Here is a 17,395-nt window from a genome sequence, read left to right as displayed (position 1 = left end):
CTAAGAATTCATAGTACTAAACTTGAGGTCACAGCAATTTACCCCTATATTTTCTTCTAAGAGTTTTACAGTTTTTTTTTTTTAAGATTTTTTTTTTTTATTTGACAGACAGATCACAAGTAGGCAGAGAGGCAGGCAGAGAGAAACAGGAGGAGGAGGAGGCAGGCTCTCTGCTGAGCAGAGAGCTCGATGCAGGACTCAATCCCAGGACCCTGAGATCATGACCTGAGCCGAAGGCAGAGGCTTTAACCACTGAGCCACCCAGGCGCCCCAGAGTTTTACAGTTTTAACTCTTTAGATCTTCGATGCATTTGGAGTTAACTTTTGTATGTGGTGTGAGGCAGGGCTCCCAAGTTCACTTTTTGCATGTGGATACATAGTTATGTTAACATCATTTGTTAAAAAAGACTATTTCCCACTAAGTGGTCTTGGCATCCTTCTTGAAAATCAGTCGGGGGGTGGAGGGGGAGGGAAGAAAACCAGTCAACCACGGTTTTATTTCTGGACCTTCAGTTTTTTTTTTTTTTAACTCATCTATATGTCTATCCTTTTGCCAGTACTACACTGTATTAATTACAGTTGTTTTATAGTAAGTTTTGAAATTGTGAAGTGTGAATCTTCCTATTTTGTTTTTTATTTTGAAGGCAAATTTGGCTATTCCTGTTTTTTTTTTTTTAAAGATTTTATTTATTTATTTGACAGAGAGAAATCACAAGTAAGCAGAGAGGCAGGCAGAGAGAGAGGAGGAAGCAGGCTCCCTGCTGAGCAGAAAGCCCGATGTGGGGCTCGAACCCAGGACCTGGGATCATGACCTGAGCCGAAGGCAGCGGCTTAACCCACTGAGCCACCCAGGCGCCCCGGCTATTCCTGTTTTTAATTCTATACAGATTTTTGAATGAGCTTGTCAATTTCTAGAAAAAAGTCAGCTAGGATTCTGACAGGGATTGCATTGTATTGATAGATCAGTTTGGGGACTATTACCATCTTACTGTTGGATTGTTTTATTTTCAGGTCATTCGTTATAAGTGAGTAGAAATACAGTTGATTTTTTTATATTATTCTTGTATTTTTTAATCTCTCTGTACTCTTTTACTAGTTCTAATAGTTTTTTTGGTGGATTCCATAGATTTTCTATATATAAGATAATGTCATCTCCAAAGAGAGATAGTTTTACTTCTTTGTTTTCAATCAATCTTTTCAATCTTTCTCTTGACTGCTTGTTCTGGCTAGAATCTTCAATATTGAATAGAAGTGGCAAGAGTGGATTTCCTTTCTTGTTTCCAATCCTGGGGAGAAAGGATTCAGTCTTTCACTTTTAGTATGATGTTAACTGGTGGGTATTTTGTAGATAGTTGAGGATGTTCCCTTTTTTTAGGGTCTATTAAAATAGCTTTTAGTTTTTAGAGCTGTTTTACTTTTTAAAAATTTTCCAAGATTTTATTTATTTATTTAAGAGAGAGAATAAGAGAGAGAGAATGCACAAACCAGGAGAGGGGCAGAGAAGCAGTCTCCCTGCTGAGCAAGGAGCCGGATGTGGGACTCCATCCCAGAATTCTGGGATCATGACCTGAGCCGAAGGCAGTGGTTAGCCAACTGAACCACCCAGGCACCCCAGAGCAGTTTTATGTTCACAGAAAAATTGAATGAAAAGTACAAGGATTTCCTATATCTTCCTCCCCACACATGCATAGCTTACCCCACTGTCAACAGGCAACACCACAGCTGTACATTTCTTACAGTTAATGAACTTAAACCGACAAGCCATTATCACCTAGAACCCATAGTTTGCATTAGCTTTCACTCTTGGTGTTATACATTCCGAGGATTTTGATACATGTGTAATGACATGGATCTACCACTGTAGTATCATACAGGTTGGTTTCACTACACTTAAAATTCTCTGTTCCATCTGTCCATTCTTCCTTTCCCCTTAAACTCCTGGCAATCACTGATGTTTTTACAGTTTCCATGGCTTTGCCTTTTCCAGTATGTCATAATAGGTAGCCTTTTCAGATTGGGTTCTTTCACTTGGTAATAAACATTTAGGTTTCCTCCATCTCTCTTTTTTTTTTAAAGTGATGAATACTACTCCATTGTCTGGATGTACCAGGGTTAACTTATCCTATTCACCTTGTGAAGGATATGTTGGTTGTTTCCATGTTTTGGTGGTTATGAATAAAGCTACTTATAAAGATCTTTACATAAATAAAAAGGGTGTTTATGTAAAATAAAAGTGTTCATAAGCTCTGTGTGCAGGTTTTGAGTGGATTTAGTTTTCATCTTATTTGGGTAATTATCAAGAGTGTGATTGCTGGATCACATGGTAAGAGAATGGTTCATTTTGTAAGAAACTGCCCAAATGTCTTCCAGAGTGGTTGTACCATTTTCCCTTCCTAACAGCAATTGAATGAGACTTGTGTTGCTCACCAGCATTTGTTGTTGTCAGTGTTCTGCATTTATCCATTGATTGTATAGTACTATCTGCTTGTTTTAATTTCCAATTCCATCATGACATGTGATGTGGAGCATCTTTTCATATGCTTGTCACTTGTGTATCTTTGGTAAGGTATCTTCAGATCTTTTGCCCATTTCTAATCATGTTGTTTATTATTATTGAGTTCTTTGTATCCTTTAGATAATAGCCCCTTATGAGATTTGTCTTTTGCAGATTTTCTCCCCCTCTGTGGGAGAAGGACTTGTCTTTTATTCTGTTGAAGTTTGCTAGTATTTTGTTGAGGACATTTCTTTCTATATTTGTGATAGTATTCTGTAGATTTCTCTTTTTGTGGTAACTTTACTGGTTTTGGTATGATACTGGTCTCATAAACATTAATTGGGAAGTATCCCTCCTTTTTATATTGGAAGAGTTTTTGAAGAATTTTTTTTGAATGTTTGGTATATTTCAGTGGTGAAGGCATCTGAACCTTTGATTTTTTTCTGAGTAGTTTTTGATTACTAATTCAGTCTCTTCAGTTACAGGTCAGTTCACATTGTGTATTCTTTAGTCAGTTTTGTTTATGTGTGTTTAGGAATCTGTCCATATTTTGTTTTCTAATATTTTGGCATACAATTATTCATGATATTCCTTTGTAATCTGTTTATTTCTTTAAGGTAGCTTGTAATGTCCCCTTTTTAATTTCTGATTCTAGTAATTTGAGTTCAGCTCTGTTTTCTTGGTATAGCTTACGGTTGCTTAATTTCATTAATCTTTTCAAAGAACTAACTTCGGTTTTGGTGATTTTTCTATTCTGTTTCATTAAATTTAGCTATAATCTTTATTATTTCTTTCCCTCTGCTTCCTTTAGGTTTAGTTTTCTGTTATTTTTCCATTGTCTTAGGTGAAGGGATATAAAATTTAATAATAGTATGATTATATTGTTAGTAAAAGATGGAGGTTAAATTTTAAGAGAAAATACTGAGATTACAAGAGGAAATGTTTTGACACCAAACTACTATTTTTAGAAACTTAGTGCTTTTTAAAAAAAAATCTTCTTTTTAAAAAGATTTTATTTATTTGACAGAGGGAGAGAGAGCAAGCATAAGTAGGGGGAGTAGTGGGCAGAGGGAGAGGGAAAAGCTGGCTCCCCTCTAAGGAGTCCAGGAGTCCGATGTGGGGCTCGATCCTAGGACTGCGAGATCATGACCGGAGCCAAAGGTAGTCGCTTAATGACTGAGCCACCCAGGCTCCCTGGAAACTTAGTGTTTTAATTTATTTTTATTTATTTATTTTTAAGGATTTTATTTGTTTATTTGTCAGAGAAAGCACAAGCAAGGGAAGTGGCAGGCAGAGGGAGAAGCAGGGTCCTCGGCTGAGCAAGGAGCCTGATGCAGAACTCATCCTAGGAGCCTGGGATCATGACCTGAGCTGAAGGCAGATCCTTAACTGACTGAGCCTCCCAGGCATCCCTAGAAACTTAGTGCTTTTAAAGAAGGAGTTAGTGTGTCAAGGGAGTGGTTCTGGTGAGAAAATTCTGGAAATATTTTAATGTGAGTAATATAGTACCAGTACTGTTGTACTTCATAGATTGAAAAATGGCTTCATGGAGTTGTAGTATTGGTATTCTGTTTGATAATGCTTTGAAGAGATAAATAAAGTTTTTATTTCTTCTCTTTTAAGAAAAAGTCAGTGGTTCTGGAAATAACTCAGATATGATGGAAAACAGCAAGGAAGAGGTAAGACTAATTAAAAGCATTTAAAAGATACTAATTGCTAATAACCAACTAGAGTATATGTTATCAGATTGATTCTGTTTTTTAAAAAAGATTTATTTATTTATTTTAGAGAGAGCAAGTGAGCGAGCACATAACAGGGCGGGGCAGAGGGAGAGGGAGAGAGAGAGAGACTCAAGCAGATTCCACGCTGAGCATGGAGCCCAACACAGGGCTCGGTCTCATGACCCTGAGATCATGACCTGAGCTGAAACCAAGAGTTGGACACTCAACCGACTGCGCCACCCACGCACCCCAGATCGCTTCTGTTTAGTACATGCATGTGTTGAAGTTTACTGTATGCTGAAGTATTATGATACTTCATTTTGGGTAGTTGTTTATTTTTAGAAGGTGTTCATTGTTTTTATTATTGTGTGGTTCACTTTAGCAATATACCTAAAGTCAGACAACTGAAGACTTACTAACAAGATAAGTATTTGAACATTATTATATTGCAGTGGTGCTCAAGGTGGTTGTTATGGGCATGATTCCATGGTTCTGACATCTCTCAAAACTGGATATTTAGAGTATCTTAAGCATTATTACAGGAACCCATTCTGATATCCTTCACTCATGATACCCAGGCCTATACTACCTAGTATAAAAATTTTAATCCAAAAAAAATATTGATTATATTGGCAAAATGAGGATAAATTTAGTATCTTAAAGCAAATTGTAGAAGGTACTTTGTGCCATATGTTAGGATAGAGAAAATGACACATTTTTTTTTAGATCCATTGGGATCTGATTACTTCTGTAATCAGATGTTGACTTGGGTCAAGATCATGGTGTAGTAGTATATCCTCACCTACACACAAAGTTCAATAGAAACAATTTAATAAGAACAACCAGGAAGTTAATCTCAACTCAAGGAAGCCTGAGAATAAATGATAATTAGTTTTTGAAGTTCCTTTTAAAAAAAAATTTTAGACTTAAAAGTAATATCCCATTATGTTAACTACATCACAGATTTTGGTATAAGGAAATAGTTAATTGTAGGGTTGTTCTTTGAGAGTTGTATTCACTTTTTTATTTATTTCTCACATTTAGGGAGCTAGCTCTTCAGAAAAATCCAAATCATCAGGATCATCACGATCAAAAAGGTTGGTTGATATTGAAGGGAAAACGTTTTCAGATTGTTTTATTTTCTTTTTCTAAGAAGAATAATCTTTTCGAAACTTCAGGTGCCCTTGTTCTGACTAAAGTATTTTATACAAATGTACCCATTAAAATCTAGACAGTGTAATATAATGAATTATTTTGTATCCATTAATTAACTTTAACACTTACTAATTCATTCTGACTTTGATTTTTTTTTAAAGATTTTATTTATTTATTTGACAGACAAAGATCACAAGTAGGCAGAGAGTCAGGCAGAGAGAGAGGAGGAAGTAGGCTCCCTGCTGAGCAGAGAGCCCGATGTGGGGCTCGATCCCAGGACCCTGGGATCATGACCTGAGCCGAAGGCAGAGGCTTTAACCCACTGAGCCACCCAGGTGCCCCCCTGACTTTGATTTTTAATGGAATTTTCCAAGGAGGATTTATCATGCCATAGTGGTCCTTGCAATATGTTGATCATTTCTTTTAGATCATATATGTGCTCAAAAGAAGGACAGAGGAAAAATGAAATGAATGCCTCATGAAGCAATACGGGTTTTTAGGATTATGTAAATTGTCCAGGATGATGGGGAGGGGTAGCCATTGCACTTATGAGGAAGTTATAAGGAGATCAAAGAGTGGTAAAAATACTTTTCTGTGTGAAATTGTCAAAATGAATTGTACATAAGGACTGAAAATACTTCTGATCATACTATAAAGCATAATATACTGCAGAGTATTGATTTTATTAGAAGTTTGCAGTTTATTGGGCATTTGTTGTTGGTTTTTGGGTGTGTGTGTGTGTGTGTGTTTAAGAAGGCTCCACACCCAGTGTGGAGCTTGAACTCAAAACCTGGAGATCAAGAGTCAGGTGCTCTATTGACTGAGCCATCCAGGTGCCCTAGGCATTCATTGTTTCTTACTAGTGGGCATGTCTCCTAATAACCACAGCTTTATTTTAACTTATTCTCTAAAGTAATGATTATTTAAAAAAAAAAAAAAGATTTTATTTATTTATTTGACAGAGATCACAAGTAGGCAGAGAGGCAGGCAGAGAGAGAGGAGGGGAAGCAGGCTCCCCGCTGAGCAGACAGCCTGATGTGGACCTCGATCCCAGGACCCGGGGATCATGACCTGAGTCGAAGGCAGAGGCTTTAACCCACTGAGCCACCCAGGCGCCCTAAAATAATGATTCTTAAAGAAGAGATCCCTTTATGATTCCCCCCAGTAGCTTTTTTAGAGTGAACATACCCTGGTCCTACCCCAGACCTACTGAATCATAATTTTTGGTAATATGGTACAGAGATGTGTGCTTCTGTAGGTGAGTCTGATGTGTTTCTCTGGTTAAGAATCACCATTCAATCTAAACACATTCTTTGGTTATTAATCTAACTGTCAGAAATGTCCATAATTCTATGGACTTAATTCTTTCATAGGAAACCTTCAATTGTAACAAAGTATATTGAATCTGATGATGAAAAACCTTTGGATGAAACTGTAAATGAAGATGCTTCTAATGAAAATTCAGAAAATGATATTACTATGCAAAGCTTGCCAAAAGGTAATGTGTATTGATTTTTCATATGTTAAAGTGTATTTTTAAGTGTCATTATAAAATTGGGGCTTGATTATTGTTAGCTTGTGTAAAGGAGCAGAGCTAGCATTTTAATAGTGGTTGTCTGGAAATTATTAGAATGGTAATGAAAATGTGTGTTACTGAGGTTAAAAAATTAGAATATATGCAGTCAGGTTTGAAAAAGAACAAAACTTATTTTCTCTTTCCATTGGGTTTTAGAAAAGAGATTTTGGTTTCTAAATTGTATTTGAATGTGGAAGTTAGTTTAAATGTTTATATTTAGTTTTGGCTCAGCAAATTTAAATATGCTTTCTTTATAGGTTAACACACAAATATTCTTAAAACTTCAAGAAAACATTTAAAAATCTGGTTTCATCTTACCGCATTCTTAAAGTCTCTAAGACCGAAAGCTGAAGTTAATTATAAAAGATAGATTTAGGTGTATTTCTTGTAATTATCTCTTTAAAATACCTTGTCACATGCCTTTCAACTATTGCAGTTCTAACTTTAAAACCTCAATTAGATTGGGGGAAAAAAGCCAAATAAAAATCTTGGATGTTTCATACCCCAAGTCTGAGAGGAGTATGATATATGATAAGAGTAATGATAAAGGTCTTGGTAATTTCATGGTGTTTCAGAGTCAAAGATTTAGGTTTTTTCTTTATTAATAATATGTGGAAGTATGTTAGATTTTTCAAATTTATCCTCCCAGATCATTGATAGCAGTGTTTACTAAATTTTGTTCTCTGTCTACATTTATATTTTTGCGACACATTTTTTGATTATGAAAGTTAAGAAAATGGTGGGAAGGAGCATAAGATATTACTTGACTAGGACAAATTAGGAGTTATAGTAGATGAAATATGAAATGAGGAAAAGGAATGAATGAGAGAAAGTAGAAACAAAGAAAATTGATGGGCCTACCATTTACTTGTCTTTGCAAATCACCTGTGACAATTTTATGCATGGTTGGTGGCCGAGGGCAGAAACAACGACTTGAGGGAGTGTGAGTCCCATAGGCAGTGACTCACTTTGGATTGTTACATTCTCAGTGGTTGTCACTGGGAATCCTTATGATGGTTACTGGGTGAGCTAAGAAATAAGAGTTAAATTCATTCTTTCAATGGTACTGTGGCAGAAAGTATGGTATGTTTCTAACCTGAATTAATCATAATTCTCTCCCACCAAACCAAAAATAGACCCATTTCATAAGGTAGAATTTGGGTGATGATGATTATTATAATGCTATATTGAGTGTGTATAGGTACCAGACTTATAGAACTAACTCATTTAATCCTCAAACCAGTATTGTAAGATAGTTACTGTTTCTACTTGTAGAAATAAAGGAACAGATTCAGAGCTCAAGGAACTTTTTCAAGCTTTAAATTGAGAAACTGGGTCCGCTTGAATCCAAAGCTAGTGAGTGCTTTCTCCACTCTACTACTTTGCTTCCATTTAGAGAAGAATCTTTAGAAATAATTCTGTTTTTTCATTAATTATAAATCTTGAGCTTTTTCAAATGCTATGGCTTCTCTGAGAGTATGTATGTGAAATGGTTGTTGTAAATGAAGGTTTTTTTGGTGTGTAGATTATTTAAATTCACCAGTTTGTAAAAACTCATTCCTCTGTGCCTGCTTTCCCTTTCTTTTTTCCAGAGACTCAGAAATACATATTACTAGATGTTGTACCTTGCCAAAATCTGTGTGCTGAATAACATAGGCCCATGTTTCAGGGATACTGCCCCTGACAAGTCCCGGGTTTTAATTACTTAAATGTTGCCAATAATGCCCAATTACCAAGCCCAGCAATGTAGGTAAATGTGAGACCTGGACCCTTTTTACTATGCTCCTGCTTTATTTGCTCTTGAGAGATTATTAAGAAAACTTAAATTAACAACCTATCTTCTCAGATCACATGTTTTATACTAAGAAGTACCTTCTTTATAAAATATTCCTTAGAGACCAATAGTTGATCTCATTCTACAGTTTATTGTTAGAACAGTTGAGCTTAAATACCTTAAGGCAATCTTCTGTTTTAAGACTCTTTAAGGACTTTTCAGGGTACTAAAAATTTGACATACTAGTTGGGAAATGCCTCAGAATAGGTATAGCAATAATAGCAGAATTAACTTCTCACATTGCCTCCCACTGTCCTCCCCCAAAACAATATAAAAAAAACCCTTACAAATCTTTTTCTGAGTTTGTGATTTGGATTATGAGAAGAATAGGATGTCTTTTTAAAATTTTCCTTCTGGTCCTTCTATTTTATAAACTTTTTTGGAGCTTAGCATGGGTGTTCATACTCAAAACAGTTTTTGTGATAGGCACTAAAAATTCAGAACTGGGCTGAGGCTTTCTACTTTATTCACACATTTCTGTTATAATCAGTTCATAAGATCCCCACCCTATTTTTTATTAATTATATTCCAACAAGTAATCTTATTGCTGACACCTGGCCCTTTTACTATTTCCCTGTCTTATTTAGTTTTGAAGAGGTCCTTACACAAGTATTGAAAGCTTGAAAGAACAAAATTATGTACCAGCAATGTTGGCTTTATCTGAACTGAAGTCTTGTACTTCATTTGCACATTTAATATGTGTAATGGTTTTTTAAATGAAATCATTCTAGGTACAGTGATTGTACAACCAGAGCCAGTGCTGAATGAAGACAAAGATGATTTTAAAGGGCCTGAATTTAGAAGCAGAAGTAAAATGAAAACTGAAAATCTCAAAAAACGCGGAGGTAAATACAAGTGGAAATGAAAACATGAGTTTAAATTGCTGTTTATGACCATATTGGAAAATCTGATGTGCTTATTAAAAATACCTCCACTTTTCTGCCCGTTGTTTATTAAAAGCACTACTTAAAAATAACTTCTGTTTCTCTCTGAGCTCTGAAGCAGAAAAGGTTAAACATTTATCAAAATACCTTTGCCTTCATTGGCTATAAAGTTATCTCAAGAAGCTTAGCATTTCCTTCTTGAATATTAGTTCTGTAATGCCTATACGCCAAAATACCATGTGTTCCCTTTCACCGGGAAAGAGTTTCAGATTTGGACAAAATCTTGCCTGTGGCCTTCAGGTAAATATATATATATATATATATATATATATATATATATATATATATATATATATGTAATACATTGTATCACAGAGTTACCTGTGTGTTAGTATTATTTGGGGTGCTTATTAAAAATGCAAGTCCCTTAACTCCACTAACAAATTAGAATTTTGGGGGATGATGTCAAGAATGAGCCCCATTTTGTTCTTTTGTATATTAAAGTTGGAGATCAACTGATGTAAGGATAATAATGTAGAAATGAGTAGGAAGGAGAAGGGAGCTAGAGCTAGTAACCTTCCTTCCAGCTGTCTGAGCTGTCTCTTCTTTTGTCTGTCTACCCCCACTTATACACACACCATGTTGACTAATCATCTGTAGAAAGTTAGCATAAGGAGGATTCATTTAGAAATTTATGACAGTGGGGTATGTTTCCCATTTGTGTGTGATTTTTAAATAGTGCCTGTATATTTTTTGGGCAGATTTACAGAGCCATAATCCATGACTGTAAAAGGAACAAATCTCTAAAAAATAGAACATGACACTAAATTTCTAAGTAGAAGTGTAATGGAAGCATGTCTTTAATATTTATCATGTTACTTGTGAAATTATAGCATAGTACTTATATTGGTGAAATTTTGTGCAGATTTTTATTTCAGTGCTATATGCTTATCTTGATGGAATTAGTAAAATATATCTGTATTATATATATTTTTGGATTAAAAAACTCATTAGGTTGTTGGAGAAAATCAAAGAAATGATTAGTCTGTTGTCCACAAGGGGGCGTTCTGCTCCTTTCAAACATAGGGAAGATTTATGGAGAATGTAGTTCATAGTAGGGAAACGGCCATTGCAGCAGCAGAGCTCGCCAAAGCTGAATAGTTTTGTTAAAAGAAAGAGAATCAGCAAGTTGAAGGTGACTGTAGGGATCAGTAGCAAGAGTCTGGAGAATAGATAACTAAGTGCACTGCACTGTATCAAAATTAGTATCTAAGTGGGGTCTTTGGGGAGGCACTCTTGTTCAGTGTCTAGAATGTGTATAAGGGCCCAAAAGGAGAATGAAAAAAGCACAGTTGTTGGGGAATGCATTCTTTTTTTTTTTTAATTTTTTAATAAACATATAATGTATTTTTAGCCCCAGGGGTAACAGGTCTTTGAATAGCCAGGTTTACACACTTCACAGCACTCACCACAGCACACACTCCCCACCAATGGGGAGTGCATTCTTAGTGCCATTTCACTATGCTGCTGGTGTTTGGTCTAAGCTGATACATTTGGAACATTTTATTGAGTGTTCTGTGTAAGAATGTTTATATTATGCTTAATGAAATGTATGTTTATAGACCAATATATACTATATACCTAAATCTCTCATGTTAATTTTTGTCTTAATGATTTGCTATATCTTTAAACTGTCAGAAATTATACAGGGAATTTAACTGTTTGCTTATGTACACGTGTATGAATAAACCAGTGATCTGAAGTACTGAGTTGCTAGTTAATATTCAAGCTTCCTAAGAAAGTTCTATAATTAAAGCCTAGCTTAGGAAACTGTCAAGAAGGTAAACTCTGTATAATCTTATATTGATTTGAAACAAAATTAAAGGTATAGTTTTATCCATCATTTTAGGAGCCACTTTTTAAAAAACACCATAGCCTACTGACAACCTTTTCCGCAGTTTGTTAGAAAGTATATTTTACACCTAATTTTTCTACCTGGCACAATAATTTTCTTTTATTTTAAATTCCAGTATATTTAGCATACTGTGTTATATTAGTTTTAGGTGTACAGCGTAGTGATTCAACAATTCCATACGTCGCACAGTACTTATCGTGACAGTACTTCTTAATCCCCATTGCCTATTTTATCCATCCCCATACCCACCTTCCCTCTGGTAACCATTAGTTTTGTTTGCTATAGCTAAGAGTCTCTTTCTTGGCTTATCTTTCTCTCTTTTTTTTCTTGTGCTCCCTTTTCTCCCTTAAATTCCACATATTAGTGAAATCATATGGTATTTGTTTTTCTCAGATTTATTTTCCTTAGCACTACACTCTCTAGTTCTAGCCATGTCATTACAAATGGCAATATTTCATTCTTTTTTTTAATGGCTGAATAATATTCCATTGTGTATATATACCATATCTTCTTTATCCATTCATCTGTCAATGGATACTTTGGCTGCTTACATAATTCGGCTGTTGTAAATACTGCTTCTCTAAATATGTGCATGTGTCCCTTTGAATTAGTGTTTTTGTATTTTGGGGGTAAATACCCAGTAATTGAATTACTGGATTGTAGGATAGTTCCATTTTTAACTTTTTGAGGAACCTTCATATTGTTTTCCAGAATGGGTGCACCAGTTGACATTCCCACCAATAATGAAGAGGGTTCCTTTTTTTCCACGTCTTTGTCAACACTTGTTTTTCTTGTGTTTTTGATTTTAGCCATTCTGACAGGTGTGGGTTGATATCTCATTGTATTTATGATTTGCATTTCCCTGATAATGAGTGATGTTGAGCATCTTTTCATGTGTCTGTTGGCTGCCTGGATGTCTTCTTTGGAGAAATATCTGTTCATGTTCTCTGCCCATTTTTTAATTGGATTATTCATTTTTTGGGTGTTGGGATTTACAAGTTCTTTTTATGTTTTGGATACTAACCCTTTCTTAGATATCATTTGCAGATATCTTCTCCCATTCTAAAAGGTTGCCTTTTAGTTTTGTTGATTGTTTCCTTCACTGTGCAGAAGCCTTTTATTTTGATGTAGTCCCAAGAGTTTATTTTTCTTTTATTTCCTTTGCCTCAGGAGACATATCTAGAAAAGTGTTATGATGGTGGATATCAGGGACATCACTGCCTTTGCTTTCTTCTAGGATTTTTAAAAATTTAAAATCAATTAGCCAACATATAGTACATTCATTGGTTGCATATAAAACCCAGTTAGGATTTTTTTTTTTAAATTTTTAAGTAATCTCTACACCCAATATGGGACTCAAACTTAAAACCTTGAGATTGTCAGTTGCACGCTCTGCTGATGGAGCCAACCAGGTTTCCCTCTTCTAAGATTTTTATAGTTTCAGATCTCACATATAGGTGTTTAACCCATTTTGAGTTTATTTTTGTATATGGTGAAAGAAAGTAGTTCAGTTTCATTCTTTTACATGTAGCTATCAAGTTTTCCCAACACCGTTTGTTGAAGAGACTCTCTTTTTCCCACTGGATAGTCTTTTCTTGCTTTGTCAGAGATTGACCATATAATTATGGGCTTATTTCTGGGTTTTGTGTTCTGTTCTATTGATCTGTATGTCTGGTTTTGTGCCAGTACTATACTGTTTTGATTACTTCAGCTTTGTAAATAATTTAAGTCTGAAATTGTGATACCTTTAGCTTTGTTTTTCATTTTCAAGGTTGCTTTGGCTGTTTGGGGTCTTTTGTGGTTCCATGCAAATTTTAGGATTGTTTTTTCTAGTTCTGTGAAAGGTGCTATACCATGGTGTTTTGATAGGGATTACATTAAATATGTAGATTGTTTTTGAGTAATTTTAGACATTTTAACAATATTTGTTCTTCTAATCCATTAGCATGGAATGTCTCCATTTCTTTGTATCATCTTCAGTTTTTATCATTAATGTTTTATAGAGTTTTGTTCTCTTTAAATCTATTAAAATGCATTGAGCTCAGAAATGAAAATGCCTCTTTTCCATTTACACATTATATTATAATCCTTAAGGTATTTCATAGCTAAAAGTAAAAATGTGAAGCATTTATATATAGAAACAAGTACATGATGTAACATTGCACCATTATTCAGTGTTGGCTTTACATCTCACTTAAATGAAATACTGGTTCAGTCTTACTCCTCCATTTCCGCCCCCTCCCCGCCATGATGATTATTTTGAAGTTTGTATGCATGTGTGTATATTATCTTCATATATTTTTTTATATTTTTCCTGTTCATGTTTATTCATAAAGCATTTATTTTTCACTTAAAATATATAAAGTAGTATCTTGTGTATATCCTTTTGCAACATTTCACATTCAGCATTGCTTTTGAAGTGTGTCCATCTCAGTGAATATACATCTGGTTTTTTATTTTCCACTGCTCTATAGAATTTTGTTATGTGAATAAACCACTGTCCATTTCCCAGATGGAAATTATTTCCAATTTTTTGTTTTTGAAGTTTTCTAATTACCTGTTTAGTGCTGCAGTGAATATCATATATATGGTTCTTTGTGCACATGTGGGAGAATTCTCCAAAGGATCACTTAGTTTTAATTTTTGAGTGACATATGTACAAAAACATATAGAAGATGCTTAATATTTATTATGTTAACATTGGATGAACATTCATATTCTCTTTTATTAGTATATCTTATTCAGTCATTATTTGAAATGAAACACACTGTATTTGTTTTCGTTAAAACAAATACAGAGTGTATGAGCACTCAAGGTCAAACACTAACATAGGACAGTATGATTTAAATATTAGCAACTTACATATGAGTCTTCAAATTCTCTATATTGTCTGGAAAAGTATGATGGTACCCTTAAAACTTGGTTAAACTTTCTTAACTTCTCCAAATAAGAATATTTGTGATGTTCCGGTCCATGGTGATTTGGACCTAAAGAGGAAGAAAAAAACAAAATAGAAAATTGAGAGGTGGGAAATGTATGTATTGTTTTGTTTTTTATTTAGGGATATAGGTTATTATTTTAATTATCTTCTTTTTACTTGTGAATGCAGGCATTTTCATTGGCCTGTTTGGAATCATAATCTGCCATCTTCTGTCACGATCTTGGTTGCACATCAGAATCATCTGTTAAAACTAGAAGAAAAAAGTCTAGGAGATTCTTATTCAGTGGTTTAGGGGTGAGAATGACTGTCTCTGCTTTTAAAAAGTTTCTTCAGATGATTCTGATGCTCAGCTCAGATTGTGAAGCACTGCCCTAAGCAGAACTAGGAATGAAAGTGAGGCAGGAGAGGTTTCCTCTTTGTTGCATTGGGTTATCTTTAGTCTGTTTTCCTGCAGACACTGTGGAATGGGGCTCTGCCTTCCCCCTCCTCCAAGTCATCCTCAGGTTTTGCTGTCAACATATGTAGATATACCTACAAGTTTTATTTGTCCTTAATTGGAAATAGTAGACAGTGCTGATACATAGTAGATAGCGAGATAGACAGGTTAATGGGAATTATAGATAGTATTGAAATAAATCTAAGGTAAGAAATTGGTAATTTAAAATTACCAGGTTTTCATGTACTATATTGGAAGAGTCTGTGTAGACATTTTCATTTTGAGGATACCTAATTTTTAAGTATAAGGATGCAAGACTGTTCCACATATGTCACTTGCTTCCCCATTCTTTAAGAACTGATAATTAATTTATTTGCAAAGCAATAGCAAAATGAAAAAGAGGTTCTTGACCCCTATTTTTAGAACTTCTCTTATGGAGTCTCTTCATGTTTTATCATGTTGAGAAATAGGATTTGCATCTGTAAAAGCAAACAGATTAGGATTTATAGTTCTGGAGTTTTCCAAGGTTGTCATGTTTTTAGTAAGTCCGTAAAATTATTATCCTTTTGTGTCCAAAATGTCACTTTTCTAAGGATTATGAAGTATTTAATTTCCAATATGAAAATTGCAAAATGCTGACTAAAGTAAATATCTTTTTTTATGTGTGTGTGTGTGTGTGTGTGTGTGTGTGTGTGTGTATGTCTGAATAATGGTCACTCCTTTCTCCTAGAAGATGGGCTTCATGGGATTGTGAGCTGCACAGCTTGTGGACAACAGGTCAATCATTTTCAAAAAGATTCCATTTACAGACATCCTTCACTGCAAGTACTTATTTGTAAGGTATGTAATGATCTATTTATAATTCATTCCACAAATATTTGTATGTTTACTGTGTGTTAGATATTTGGTTTACAGTGTCAGACTTTTGGTGCATAGTGATGAAGAGGATGGGCCTGGTCTCTGTCTTTGGAGGGCTTATGTTGTAATGGGGAGAACAGACATTACAAAAAGCCCAGTAAGTGCCATGATCGGGGAATTACTGTGTAATGTGGGAACATACAGGAATCCTGTGTACTCTGGAGTTGGGTTGGGGGGGCTTTATAATGGAGATGCTATAAGCTGATATCTGAGCTATAAATAGGATTAGCCTGATGGAGTGGGATTGGCTCAGCATATTCTAAGCAGAGGCAACATGGTATTCAAAGGCTGGTAAGTGAAGCAGAGCATGGTGTGTTGGCAAATCTAAAGAGTATACGTGTGCGCAGATGTATGTTTTATAACCTTCCCTCTCGTGTATTCTGGTTACCCAAATCTCAACTCTCCATGTGGGACAGGGTTTTGACATAAGTTGGTGATGATAGAATTAAAAACACTTCATATGTGTTATAGATGGTTTTAACAGTCTGTGTGTACTCTTTTATTAGTGATACCTTGGAGTTAATTTTAAATATCTATAATATCAAAGTTATGATTTCCCTAATTCATTACTGCTAAGATTAATTCTGGGTTAGTTTGTTTTCCAACAAAATGCTTCCTTGAAATGCAGGAGCAGACCAGATTTTCCTCAGGGATCCAGTTCTAGGTCTTTTTTTTTTTTTTCAAGATTTTATTTATTTATTTGAGAGTGAGAGAGCACAAGTGGGGCAGAGGATCAGAGAGAGAGAGAGAGAGAGGCAGACTCCCTGCTGAGCAGAGAGCCAAATGTGGGGCTTGTCCCAGGACCCCAAGATCACAACCTGAGCTGAAGGCATACGCTTTACTGACTGAACCACCCAGGCACCCCTCTAAGTATTTCATTGTATGAGTTTTTTTTTTTTTTTTTAGATTTTTATTTATTTGACAGAGAGAGAGAGATCACAAGTAGGTGGAGAGGCAGGCAGAGAGAGAGGAGGAAGCAGGCTCCCCACTGAGCAGAGAGCCCGATACGGGGCTCGATCCCAGGACCCTGGGATCACGACCTGAGCTGAAGGCAGAGGCTTTAACCCACTGAGCCACCCAGGTGCCCCCTCATTGTATGAGTTTTTGATATAGACCTACTTAAGTAGACTGAATTTACTTTTTCTTTTAGCAATTTGTGTTTCTCCATTGCTTGAATTCAGTTCAACCATGAGCCTATTTAGGGGGACATGTTGTAGCTTCTAGTTTTAAAATGGGGTAGTTGAATTTCATATGGCTGGATTTTTTTTTAAAGATTTTTATTTATTTATTTGACAGACAGAGATCACAAGTAGACAGAGAGGCAGGCAGAGAGAGAGGAAGGGAAGCAGGCTCCCTGCTGAGCAGAGAACCCGATGCGGGACTCGATCCCAGGACCCTGAGACCACGACCTGAGCCGAAGGCAGCGGCTTAACCCACTGAGCCACCCAGGCGCCCTCATATGGCTGGATTTTTAATGTGCATTTCCTTTCTCTTTTCTAAAATATATAATTTTTTTTTCAA

General features: G+C 35.4%; 1 protein-coding gene across 7 annotated transcripts in view; it reads left to right on the top strand.

Moving 5' to 3' along the window:
- Positions 1–17,395, top strand: part of ATRX (ATRX chromatin remodeler) — a 315,263-nt gene that overhangs the window by 86,492 nt on the left and 211,376 nt on the right. For 3 of the 7 annotated variants that reach the window (XM_047714735.1, XM_047714736.1, XM_047714733.1), the window contains exons 3-7: positions 4,118–4,173; positions 5,260–5,312; positions 6,744–6,868; positions 9,512–9,625; positions 15,687–15,796. In XM_047714735.1, coding sequence (XP_047570691.1) covers positions 4,118–4,173; positions 5,260–5,312; positions 6,744–6,868; positions 9,512–9,625; positions 15,687–15,796 — 458 coding nt within the window. The remainder of the gene's footprint in view (positions 1–4,117; positions 4,174–5,259; positions 5,313–6,743; positions 6,869–9,511; positions 9,626–15,686; positions 15,797–17,395) is intronic. The other 4 variants (XM_047714739.1, XM_047714738.1, XM_047714734.1 and 1 more) reach the window with 3 other exon arrangements.

The sequence above is a fragment of the Lutra lutra genome, chromosome X, assembly GCF_902655055.1.
Source record: "Lutra lutra chromosome X, mLutLut1.2, whole genome shotgun sequence".
NCBI lineage: Eukaryota > Metazoa > Chordata > Mammalia > Carnivora > Mustelidae > Lutra > Lutra lutra.
Note: the sequence above shows the minus strand (reverse complement) of the source record. Positions and strands in the feature narration are given on the sequence as shown.